At 37.8% G+C, this 14031-nt stretch overlaps 1 protein-coding gene across 1 annotated transcript in view; it reads right to left on the bottom strand.

Moving 5' to 3' along the window:
* PLXDC2 (plexin domain containing 2) overlaps positions 1-14031 on the bottom strand; it is a 434538-nt gene that overhangs the window by 24766 nt on the left and 395741 nt on the right. Inside the window, exon 13 of the mRNA XM_002750087.8 lies at positions 8924-9084. Coding sequence (XP_002750133.1) covers positions 8924-9084 — 161 coding nt within the window. The remainder of the gene's footprint in view (positions 1-8923; positions 9085-14031) is intronic.

Below are 14031 nucleotides of genomic sequence, written 5' to 3'. Positions count from 1 at the left end.
CAAATTTTCTCCATATTAAACTTATACATATTCAGGATTCAAGTCCAGTTATAAGCCACTGAACCACAATGAGATATTTCAAGGACAATACCAAGGGAAAAACTGAGGAAGAAAAGGAAATAATATAAATTCAGACATTAAACAAGAAAAAATCTGATACACTTTTGAGAAGATTAAATGTTATTACAAATCTAGGTGTACAATATTTTTTAATAATTTTAACATACTTATTTTTATAGAAGGAAGTATTTTCTTCTTTTTTAAAGCATATATCATTTATCCTTCAAAGGCTGTCCCAAGGATAATATTTAGTACAGTCTCAGTGTTAAAAAATTGGGGCGGGGGGGCTGGTGCAGTGGCTCACTCCGGTAATCCCAGCACTTTGGAAAGCAGAGGCAGGTGGATCATTAGAGGTCGGGGTTTGAGACCAACCTGGCAAACATGGTAAAACACCGTCTCTACTAAAAACACAAAAGTTAGTCAGGCAGGATGGTGGATGCTTGTTATCCCAGCTACTTGGGAGGCTGAGGCAAGAGTATTACTTGAACCCAGGAGGCGGAGTTTACAGTGAGCTGAGATTGCATCATTACACTTCAGCCTCGGCTACAGAGCAATACTCTGTCTCAAAAAAAAAAAAAAAAAGAACAGCCAAGTAGCTTTTAATCTATTTAAAATTTAATTCACCTATAGTAATTTTAAGTATTATATTAATTAAAATGAAAATGTGGTAATCAGCTGAAAGTAGAGAATACAGACATAGAGTGATTCTGACCCTATATTCACTTATTATGTGACGTAAGACAGGATGTATGAATTTTGCATTAAAAATTACTTTGTTTCTATTAAGAAAGTTTTTATAAAGGGATTACCACAAGATCACGTAGTAAAAGACTCTTAATCCATTTCCTAACTAAAAATACCATTGGTTGTTCATTTCTAATAAAATTACAAAAAGCATGATTACAACATCATTTATAATACATTCTTTTTGTTCATATTCCTTCGATCTTAATTTTTTTGATCTCTGAAAATTTTATGTTTTAATTTTCTTACAGTCACAAATAACTCCAGTATTACTTATAAACCAGGGCATGCCATAATAATCAACTAATTTAGTTTAGTTGTTTTGTATTTTTGCTAGAAAAAAATACACTAAGTGGAATTGGTAAAAAAGAATAATCTTGTAATTGAATAAATTCATTTTTACTGTGACACACTAATTATTGCTAAAATTAAATTTTCTGTTATTTGTCTTTCACAATAGAAAGGCTTAAGTATTTACTTTAACAAGGCGCAATTACCAATGTCACACAGAAGAAATTATGCAACAGTTGATATTGTCAGTAGAGTAATCTCTTCAAGAGGTAACAGAAGAAAAGAATCAGAATACTTAAAACATCCATCATGTCCTTAAAATGACATAATTCAGGCTTACATATGCCCAAATGAACTGCACCTTTGCAGATTTTCATTTATTTATCCATCTGACTTGTTCATCTATTTTTTTAAAAATTTTTTATTGGATTTTAGGTTTTGGGGTACATGAGCAGAGCATGCAAGACAGTTGCGTAGGTACACACATGGCAGTGTGCTTTGCTTTCCTTTTCCCCTTCACCCACATTTGGTATTTCTCCCCAGGCTATCCCTCCCCACCTCCCCCTCCCTCTGGCCCTCCCCTTTTCCCCCCAATAGACCCCAGTGTTTAGTACTCCCCTTTCTGTGTCCATGTTCATCTATTAAGAACCTTTCTGTGATATCTATCTATCTATCTGTTTATCCATCCATCCATGAATTTTCATGGTCTTATGTATCATTGAAATAATTAGATAGGCAATTAATGAGTAAAAAAAATTAGAGCAGATTAGTATAAGATAGGTTATTCAGAATTTCCAATAATTTTCCCCAACTAAAGGAAGACATTATTTCATTCAATTAGAAACACTATTGTAGTTTCAGGAATTTAAATGAAAATGTGTTACCCAGAAGAGTAAGTCAAGGATGACATACATAAAAGAAATCCTATTTTGATGATTACATATTTACAAGGCAATCACCATGAAGCTTAACTGATGTCTCAAAAGCATTCAAAAAAATTCTAGCATCTTAGAACAGAAATTGAGAAAATCACTGACATACATAGAGTGTCTCTTTTGCTCAAGTGACCCAATTTCACCTATTTTTCTCTATATTTTGCTATATTTCTAGAAAACTGTCATCTACTAATATAGCTTCTTTAATGAGAGCTATGTCAAACCATGTCAGATATGTTTTGCCTAATCTTTCTTTCCTTGCAGCAGTTTGTAAAAAACGAATACCATCTTTTGCTTCATCTAAGAAATATAAATAAAAAGTGTTTTGTTTCAATGAATCATTTTTTCCCTTGAGTTTTCTTTAAAACTGAAATAAGACTAAGAAATACCTTAAGAGCAAAACTTAATTATTAAAAATATGTGACTTCAAGACAAAAAAAGATTTGTGGTTCTATGAAGCCATTTCTCTATGAACTATATAGGTTCGTCTGCAGATCACGTCTTCCTAACTCCCCAAGTGCGATCCCTCCAGCAGCTGCAAAGCAAGATGCCAAACTCTTAGCAAACACTTTTTTCTCCCCAGCAACCTCTATATTCTTGCCTGGCTCCTTCTTCTGGCTGGTTTCCTGGGGGTACTATTAATTGCCAGGAAAAGTTGAGGGCCACAGCTGCCTGTGTTTCTTTAATCATATTCTCCATGGGCTCTTGTAATCCAGAAATATTTATTGGGATGGGGAATCTCCTTGAGTGGCAAAAAGCTTAAAAGATTTTTGCTATGATGGTGTGTAGCTGCTCAGGCCACAGGGCCAGGGTGAGGAATTCTAGTTTGATGTCTTGGCTTTGTAACCAGGTGCCATAGGATCCAAGCAAATTGTTTCACCATCCTGAGTATTTCTGCCTTGGACCTGATTCAAACAAAGGGGCAGAAAGGATACTGTCTACTTAGGTTCCAGGAACAGATGTCTTATCTCTGCCGGTTTAAACTTACCTGGATTTTATAATATCTACAACCATGCAGCTGGGTTGTATAGCTACAAGAGTGGTATGAATCACCTTTTGAAACATTATTATTGGTTGAAGATTGTGTGGAATCATTTTTATATCAAATATGTGTCTGTACGATAGAGAATAATGTAAAACTCATATAAATTTTTAAGATAAAACATGAGCTCTCAAGGAAATTTACTTGCAAGAGATACTTGGAGAATTCATCTACTTATTTTGGGAAAGTGGCATAATCCCTAGGCTGCACACAGGCAGAAGTTTGCTTTTGCTTTGGTATCCTGATTTTGCTGATAGAAAATACAAGGTGTTTCCAGTAAAGGCAGGCATTTTGGTGCCCTGGAAATAATAATTTAAAAAGCATGATATGAACTATGACTGGTATTTAGACATTTATGACCATATTTTATTATGGAAATAACTTGTAACTTCTAATTCAGGCACACTTAAAGAATGGTGAGAGTGTTTCCCCCATCCGGAAAATAAATTATAATTATTATCATTTTGAGACAGAGTCTCACGCTGTCACCCAGGCTAAAGTACAGTGGCGTGATTTTGACTCACTGCATCCTTCTTCTCCCAGGTTCGAGTGATTCTCCTGCCTCAGCCTCCTGAGTAGCAGGGACTACAGGCCCACACCACCATGCCTACTTAGTTTTTGTATATTTAGTAGAGACAGGGTTTCACTATGTTGGCCAGGCTGGTCTTGAACTCCTGACTTCAAATGACCCGCCCATGTTGGTCTCCCAAAGTGCTGGGATTACAGCTGTGAGCCATTGCACCCAGCCTAGGAAAATAAACTGTTTTGGAGAGCAGTCTTTTTAAAATTTATTTACTTAATTTAATTTTTTTAAATAAATCTATATCTAGAGCTCCATAAAAAGTTCTATGATAAAATAATGATAATGATGATAATAATAATACCACCTATTATCAAATCGCAAGTTCAGATATAAGTGTCATAATATATCACTGATTATTTGAGTAGTACTTTAATGCTCAAAAAAGGTAACTTTTTGATAGGGTCCCACTCTGTTACCCAGGCTGGAGTGCAGTGGTGTGATTTCAGCTCACTGCAACCTCTACCTCTGGAGCTCAAGCAATCAAAGGTAACATTGTTCAAGCGATCGAAAAAGGTAACATTTTATCAAATATTTTATGGTGACTGCCTCTTTTGTAAAACTAATCATTCAAAGTGAAATCCACATCTAACTTAAAATGTGTTTATCATTTGTATCCACCCACTGGAATGTAAGCCCCTTGAAGGAAAGGATGATCTTGTTCATTTTGCTTACCAGTGTACTGTGGGGATTTGGTGCATAATAGAAACTCAACAAATACTAAATACATAAATGAGTGACTGGTCAGCGTATCAGGGCTTTGGCAGCTGTCTACCTCCTCATAATCTTCTCCTTTCCCTCTTGCTAAATACCAGTAGATCGCCTACTTTTAAAAAAATATGGAGCCAACTTTTCTTTCTAATTCTTTCTCTCTGCCAGGTTTTCTCTACAAACCAGCATCATCCAATAGAAATATACTGTGAGCCACATATATAATTTTAAAAATAACTAGTGTCCATTTAAGAAGTAAACATAAACAAAATTAATTGTAATAAATCCTATTTAATCTAAGCCTATCCAAGCTACTATCATTTGAACATGTAATTATACAAAAATTATTGATGAGACAGCGACATTATTTTTTGTACTCAGACTTCAAAATCCAGCGTATGTTTTACACATATCTTGTTTTACATTAATCACATTTTAAGAGCTCAATATTCCACATAGCCAGCAGCTACATATTGACAGCACCTAGATTAAACAGGTGAGCCCAATGTAGTCACGAGGGGGCCTTACAAGGAGGATGGAGGGTCAACATTAGTAGTAGGAGATACGATGGTGGGAACAGAAGTTAGAAGGATATTAGAAGAAACCCTGAGCCAAGGAACACCTGCAGTATCCAGAAGCTGAAAATGGCAGTGAAACGATTATCCTCTGAAATCTCCAGAAGGAACCAGCCCTGTCGATATCCTGATTTTAGCACTTCTGACCTCCGGAAGAGTAAGGCAAGTGTGTGTTATTTTAAGTCACTAGGTTTGGGACAATTTGTTACAATAGCAGTAGAAAACTAACACACAGTCTTCATTTGGGTGGAACAAGGTCATTTTTGACATCTAGGTACATGTTAGAGTCTCAGTGCATCCTGAGTTACCGCTTCACCACATAAGAGGCAGTCAATATAAAGCCGCTGAGTGAATGTTGAATAGAACAGAATACAAACATTAAAAATGATGTTTACAAAGCCATCATGATAAAACAGAAGAAATGTTATTAAAAAACAATTTGTATTACAGTGCAATCACGACTGTATTAAATGGGCAAACATCAAATTATGTATATAAAAATTCCAGAAAAAAAACTATTAATAGTCATCATTTCTGCATGCTGGAACTATAGATGACTTTTTCCCTCTCCCTTTTACATTTTTGCATTGTTTCAATTTTCTATAAAGAATGGTATCATTTTCATAAAAGGAGAAAGCACATTAATTTCATTTAAAAAGCAGACAGGACTATAATATAAAATATAAAAGGCAGTGAAAAGAATGTTATTATATTCAGTTCCTTCATTTATGCATCAACGATTCTAATGTAACTAATAATTCAAAATCTTCAAAGTCATACATCTTTGTATCACAAACTGCATGGTCATCATAGATCTGTTTTGATTTTGCAAACAGTGGTCAGCTTTACTAATACTAAAGTTATGACTATCACCTTCCAAAAATCAGCTGCTGACTGGGGGCTGGGAGCTGCATGACCCCAGCAGCGTGTCAGAGAGGTAATGATTTAAGCAGATGCTGACAATTGAATCCGCAGGAAGGAAAAAAGTCAAGAGGAGAAAAGCTGGGAGACCTGCTGAATGAATCTGCTTTACTTACATGTGAAAAGAAGAAAGAGTTATTCTTAGAACTATGGCTCTTTGACCTTGGATAAGTCATTCCACTCCTCTGAGCCTCACTCAGTCTCACCCTTTGTGTTAGGAGAGTATAGAACTAAATTACCTTTAAGATTCCATATAGCTCTAATATTCTATAAACACATGTGTATGTATACACATGTATACACTCCACACATTTGGACATACAGGCTCTGAGACGTAAGACAATGAGACTAATACTCAAAACAATTTTCCACTGTTTTGCAATCATATGGGGGTTGCCTTGAACCAGCTTTAACTAGGTCCTTCAAACTGTGCAATTTGCCGCTAATACCGTTACCATCAGATATTTCGTAGTGTCTTCTTTTTTCACCATGTCAGAAAATAAACTGCACAGTTTGAAAAGGCTTAGATATGTGAGGGGTTACTGCAGTAGCAGCAGCCTCAGGTCTGCCTAGTCCCTGAGGCTTTCTAGCTTGTCACTAAGCAGCTCTTTGAAGAATGCATGTATAACTTTGAGAAAGTTGTCTACTTTCTTCCAAGAAAATCAAGCATATTAACAGAACTTAATAACAGATTTCCAGTTCAATGCAATGCCTGATAATACCTCAGTTGCTGATATCAAATGAAGATGCCATTTCTGGAATGTGTCTTATATGAAATTTCACTGGAAGGCTGAAATGTCTTAGGATATTTATTATGAACGTTCTTCCAGGAAATATTGGCAGTATTCCTATTTTTCAAAGGAAACATAAATGATTTCATCCAAATCTTAAGGTACTTACAAGTCTTGCAGGGTGGAATAAATCATGTGCATATTGAACTCTAATGCAAAACAGAAAGATTAATGCCAGAGAAAGGTAGGGGTGTATGCCTGCAGATAGAGTTTCAGAAGAGCAAGAGATTATACCCAGCTGCTGAGGCAGGAAGATAGTCTCAAGAAGCTTATGGAGTACACAGTATCAAAGGTCTTTGGCTCCTGAATTCAAGAACTAATATGGGAAGGGATGATTTCTTTTTCTAGACTGAGCCTCACTCTGTCACCCAGGCTGGCACAGTCATGGCTCACTGCAGCCTTGACTTCCTGGGCTCAAGCAATCCTCCCATTTCAGCCTCCCAAGTAGTTTGGACTATAGTCATGCACCACTATGCCCCATTCACGTTTTCTATTTTTTGTAGTGATGATGTTTTGCCATGTTGCCCAGTCTGGTCTTGAATTTCTGGGCTCAAGCAGTCTGTCTGCCTCAGCCTCCCAAAGTACTGGGATTACAGACATGAGCCACCATACCTGACCAGGAGGAATTTTTGTTGGAGGAACTAGAACGAGCAATGTCTTTGTGGCATGGAGAATTTGGGGTAGGTACAGAGATGAACAAAGCATGAAATGTGAAAGCAATGCCAACTCCAGATTGGGGAGCCCAGGGAATAAAGGTGAAATGACACATAAGATTGAGAGTGCCAAGGCCTTGAGTGCCCAAAGAAGGAGAAGGAGAATGGCACTTTATTCTATAGACAGTTGCCAGCCATCTAGGACATTTAAGCAATTGTTTGATTTGCATTTATTCACCCGCCCATTATAAGGGGCACAGGTAATTTTAACTCTGTAGTTTAAAAGGCATTATAATTTCTCATTCAACAAGTGAACATAATTTTGAGCAATTTCCATGTGTCATATAATGAATAATTCTAATTACACATTTGAAATTCTACAAGAGATTTCCTTTATTGCTTTAGTATTTCTAGCTCTATTTGGTGTTGGAAGAGTGGTTCCATTCAGATGTTAGAGTCAGAGGTTCACATGCAGCTGGGCATGGTGGCTCATGCCTGTAATCCCAGTACTTTGGGAGGCCAAGGCCAGAGAATCACTTGTGATCAGGAGTTCAAGATCAGCCTGGCCAACATGGCAAAACCCTGTCTCTACTAAAAATATAAACATGAGCTGGGTGTGGTGGTGCTTGCCTGTAGTCCCAGTTGCTCAGGAGGCTGAGGCGTGAAAATCGCTTGAACCCAGAAGGCAGAGGTTGCAGTGAGCTGAGAGCACACCACTGCACTCCAGCCTGGGTGACAGAGTGAGACTCTGTCTCAAAAAAAAAAAAAAAAAAAAAAAGCTGTATATGCATGGGGCCCAGGAAACCCAACCTTCTGGAGGAGAGAGGTAACTTGGTCACACAGACACACAGACTGTATCTACTGATCTCCAGGCTTCCTGGTTTCAGCCTTTTAGACCCCAGGGCTGAGTCATGGCTCCTTGTGCATAGTCCCTTGTTTTCCCACCTGTTTACTCCTCGGCAGTTGCACTAAACCAGTGTACATGAAGACATAACACTGATTCAGCATGGTGCTCTTATTGTGTGTCTGAGTGTGTGTATACGTGTGTCTGTGCATTTATATAAAAATGTACAAAGATACACACATTATGCAAAATGGCAACAGCACATACCATTATTTTATTTTTCATAGCTGTCATTTTGTAGTGAAAGCCATATTTTTTTCCAAACAGTTTGTGAGCATTTTGAGAAGAGGCCCACCATATTCTATCATGCACACAGCCAATACTCAATTAGCGTTCATTGAGCAATTGACTTAACCTAAGTCTTTAGCCTCCCAGAAACGTAGTATTTCCTCCTAGGACAAGGAGAACAGCTGGTTGACATACTTGGTATGAAAGGACCCAAAAGTATGGTTCCCATTTTCCTTTGGATCTCAGAAAGACAAGATAGTTTATGTCTTTAAAAGCCCCAGAGATAAGGTAATTGGACCCATCATCTGAAAGCAATATATCAATATGTATGTGTGAGCATGGGTGACTGCATACATCTGTGTGAAATCAGAAAGCTTGAAACTGAAAAATGGAGAAATCATGTGCTAAACATTAAATCCAGGTGGTGTTAGCAAATGGATACAGTTCATCAACTAGTGTGATTCTCATGTGTTAAACTCAACACTTACCTCAATAAAGAAGATGCTGGCTGCTGATGTTGGATGGTGATACATATAGACTGTCACAAGGATGGCTGTGGCTATAATGAGGACCAGGATGAGAATTCCAACAATGAGGCCAGCGTGGAGGCTTCCCCCTTTCTTCTCAGCTGCACTGTCATCTGTAGAAGCTGAAAGAACATCCCAGCTGTCAGGACCTTCATGAATTTACCCTTAAGTTTGCATTTTCATCTGAGGAGATATTTGTGCTTTTAATAAAGTACAACAGGGATTTTACTTGCTGTACAACTTTTCTACAACACCAATTTTACAGGTGAGGTGCTCTTCATATGGGCAATGAAAAATCTGTAGGATTCATGAGTAAAAAACATGCATTTTTCACTGTGTTTTATTTTTATTTTTGCTTTTGTTGCCCAGGCTGGAATGCAATGGCACGATCTTGGCTCACTGGAAACTCCACCTCCCATGTTCAAGTGATTCTCCTGCCTTAGCCTCCCGAGTAGCTGGGATTAAAGGCGTGAGTCACCACACCCACCTAATTTTGTATTTTTAGTAGAGATGGGGTTTCACCATGTTGGTCAGGCTGGTCTTAAACTCCTGACATCAGGTGATCCACCCACCTTGGCCTTCCAAAGTGCTGAGATTACAGGCGTGAGCCACTGTGCCTGGCCTGTGTTTTCAAATTTCTAGTTGGATATGCAAAATTAATAGCTTTTATCCTTAAAGTACTCTGGGAAACCTCAAACTGTAATTAACTACACATTAAATTTAAGTTTGATTTTTCTCATTAAACTGACAAAGTTACCTATGGAAAAACTGATTAATTTTGAAAGCTTCTTTCATTTTCTATAGGAAATTTTAAATTGAAGAGTATCAGACATCTCTTAGTAGGCTACACAGGCATTTTCAGAAGTCTGTACGTGAGCTCCAAGCATAATTTGTGAAAAATCTGTTTTAAAGAGAAATGCTCTTTAAAAGTGTAACACATGGATGCTAAATGACCCTGAAATAGTTCTGATCACTATCTAAAGGGAACACCTCAGCAGAGGAAAATATTCCACTACACCACAGACCAATATCATTTCCTGTAATTTTTACTGAGATACTTTCCACTGTAATACACATTTTCAGGGCTACCAAAGGGAGGAATTTAATTCCTAAAGTAATAACTATCCTAACCAAAGCCAACCAGCCAAATACAACTAATCTCAAAAGTCTTCTTTTGTTCTAAATTTCTGTAATCATTGATGATTATTCGGGCATTTAGAGATCTTCCTAAATTATATGTGGCAGGTAACTGTATCTTAAATGCACCATATGACTGGTATCCTGAATCATGAGATAATTCTTTAAGATGTACAGAAGTTTCATAACAGTGACTCTCAATTTCTTCCCCTTTCTTTCTTTCCTTCCTTCCTTCCTCTCTCTTTTCTTTTCTTTTTTCCCTTCCTTCCTTCCTTCCCCCTCCCCTCCCCTCTCCTCCCCTCTTCTCTCCTCTCCTTTCTTTCTTTCCTCCTTTCTTTCTTTTTTTCCCTCTCAGACAAAGTCTCACTCCATTGCCAAGGCTAGAGTGCAGTGGTGTGATCTCAGCTCACTGCAACCTCTACCTCCCAGGTTCAAGCAATTCTCCTGCCTCGGCCTCCTGAGTAGCTGGGACTACAGGCATGTGCCACCTTGCCCAGCTAATTTTTGTACTTTTAATAGACATGCGGTTACACCATGTTAGCCAGGCTTGTCTTGAATGCCTGACCTCAAGTGATTCACCACCCCCCCCCGACCTCCCAAAGTGCTAGGATTACAGGCGTGAGCCACTGGGTCTGGCTCCAATACTTTCATGCCCAATTTATCTCTTTGTTATTTTTATCCTTTGCCTCTATGTTGTAAACATTTTTTTTGTCTATTAAACTTCATTTAATAAGCACTGATTTCTTTATTTCAATTTTTTTAAAAGGAAAAACAAACAAACATGGATGTCTATCACAATGTGTGGTCTTCATGAACTGACAGAATTCCAGATAAAGTGGAGAAACATGACTTCCTAATTCTTTCCACCTCTCCTCCACATTTTTATTGCTGTTGTTTACTCTTTGCTTGAGAACTGTTGTTGGTGTTCAGTTGATCCTTCTCCAAATCTAGTGAGGCTCAAAATTCTAAAGATTTCCCTTACATAACAGAAATTCATTAGTGAAAGAAGATCAAATGTAGAGTAATTCATTATATAATAGCTCATTTACACCATGTCAGGGATAGTTGTATTGCTTTGTAAGTACCAAAGCAACAACCCTAAGAGGTAGCCACTATTATTTCTGTTTCATAGGTAAGGAAATCAAGGCGTAGGAAAATTTAACAAATGAACTAGGGTTGCAAAATTATTAAGGTAGAACTGAGCTCAAACACAAGCAGTCTGGTCTCTAAGTCTAAACGCAGGACCTCTGATCAATGCCTCCGCAATGAACACTGGCTGTAAGTACTGCTATTTCCTCTTATTTCATGTTGTGAGTTCTTCTAGCACATAATTTTGTAAAGAATCTGGTAATTTCAAATGAAGAAAAAATAAATGGTTACAGAATTAACACTGTGGCTGGGCACAGTGGCTCATGTCCGTAAATTTGGGAGGCCAAGGCAGGTGGATTACCTGAGGTCAGGAGTTTGAGACCAGCCTGGCCAACATGGCAGAAACTCTGTCTCTATTAAAAATACAAAAATTCACCAGGCGTGGTGGCGGGCACCTTTAATCCCAGCTACTTGGGAGGCTGAGACAGGAGAATTGCTTGAATCTGAAGGCAGGGGTTGCAGTGAGCCAAGATTCTGTCACTGCACTCCAGCCTGGGCAACAGAGTGAGACTCCACCTCATAAAAAAGAATTGCATCTCCAAGATGACAGAGGCTATGTCTTTGGGCTGGGTCTTAGGTCAGTATCTGCCATCATAAACATTTTCACACATATTTGGTGGGAAGGTAGGAGGAAAAGAGAGGAAGAAAGAAAAATAAAGGCTGTTAAAAATAGGCTACAGTATTAGAATGACCACATCTCCAGTAAAAATCAAATGAGGCTATAATAAGTGACCTCATCTGTATGGTCTTCAGTTAACTTTATCTCCACAGTGCAGTCAATAACAATAATTACCCCATAGGGTTGATGTGAGAATTCCACATTTAATACATATGAAGTTCTTAGGAGAGTTCCTGACTCATAATAAGCACTTAATTAATACTGAGATATTATATCATTATCACACTTTTTATATGAGGCAGGTTGAGGCAAATTATACTGTCAGATTCATGACACCATATAAACTATGTTTTTGCCCTTGACATGTGTTGCTTTTAAAAGTTTGGCTTCACTCTAAAATATGCTTGTATTATTGCATCTTCTGGAGTTGGCTATTTTCTTATTTTTATAAGAGTATGACACATTACTTTCATAGGAAAATAGGATTAATTGAAAATGTGACTTTAGGGAAAATGAAGCAAAAGGAAGCTTTGAATATTCCTTCAAATCCTTCCCTCCCTCTTTTATTCGTCTTTCTATCCCTCCATCCCATTCTTTCTTGTTGTTTTTTTCTTCTCCCTTTCTCCATCCATCCATCCACCCACCCATCGAGGGTCTGATTCTATTTCTGGGGTTTGTCTTTGGGCTGGGTCTGAGGTCAGTAAACAGTCCTTTATACACAGCATGCCAAATTTTAGCCTCACGAATTCCAGCCTCACTTCTTTTTTTTAGTTTTGAGACAGGGTCTTGCTGTCACCCAGGCTGGAGGGAGGGCTGTGGTGTGATCTTGACTCACTGCAGCTTCAAACTCCTGGGCTCAAGTGATCCTCCTGCTTTTGCCTCCCAAGTAACTGGGACTACAGGCATGTGCCACCATGCCTGGTAATTTTTTTATAGAGGCAGAATCTCACTGTGTTGCCCAGGCTGGTCTTGAACTCCTGGGCTCAAGTATTTCTCCTGCCTCAGCCTCCCAAAGTGATGGGATTATAGATGTGTGCCACTGTAGTAGTCTTACTTCTTTTGTGTGTGTAGGACGGGGGAGGAATGGTCAAGGTATTTGTGAGTTGACCTCAAGCTGCTACTTCCCAAATGAGCCAGAGGACCAAAACCTGTTAAGGAGGCAGCGCTCCCCAGGAAGGAAGAAGAGAACAAGGGTCATGTTTTACTTAATAAGAGTCCTTGTCAGAAATAAAATTATTTTTGATTTGCAGAGTATAGGTTGCCAGTCTTTGGAATATAACATCATAACCAGATTTGCAACTTATGTGTGGCAAACCTTGCTCCCTTTATTTAGACATAAATATTTACTCTCACAATTATTACTTAGTCATACTTCCAATAATAATTTACTTATATTATCTCCTTTTAAAAATGTTATTTTACATTTCTTTTGTAGATGTTAAGATACCATGGCCATATCTAATAATGCAATTTGTACAGACTCTATTACTAGCCAAATAACCATTTAATAACATTTTTTGATGATTATTTTAATAAAATAAACAGCCTTCGTAGATTCTCAATACTAACCAGAAGACAAAATAAATATTTAAGAGATCTGTGAGTATCACATGACTTGATATGTTGAAATAGAGCAAGTCATTTGAGGAAAAATGTAGCATACTCAATTCCAAAATATTATAGGAGTTTCTTTGTGTCACATGTCAATGACTATTTCAAAGTGCTTTAGAGTGATCATCTGAACGGAGTGCCCAAAATTACACATATAGTTTCTGAGAATGCATTTTCCTACTCTCATATTATTTAACTTTTTATTTTTGCTACTGCAATGATTCCACAATTCCCTACACAGAATGAGCATCTCTATTCCAGCTTCTTTCTATGGGCTTTAGGTGAGCATATATCAGCAGGTATTATGATGGCTTAATTAGAGGCTGCTAAATCTGAAGGGGCAGGAAGCACTCCATTGATATGCTTTGATTTTAAATTCTTTCACTACTTGGTTTGCAGTTTAATATCATGCTTGATTGAATGGTACAGATTTTGCATATTTATGGAGATCTGCCAACAGAATTTAGAGTATCCTGGGTATATACTGAAAGGGATAGAAATCATTCTACCACAAAAACACATTATGTCCATTGCAGCACTATTCACAATAGCA

Source organism: Callithrix jacchus, chromosome 7, assembly GCF_049354715.1.
Source record: "Callithrix jacchus isolate 240 chromosome 7, calJac240_pri, whole genome shotgun sequence".
Classification (NCBI taxonomy): domain Eukaryota; kingdom Metazoa; phylum Chordata; class Mammalia; order Primates; family Cebidae; genus Callithrix; species Callithrix jacchus.
This window is presented reverse-complemented; position numbering and strand designations above follow the sequence as displayed.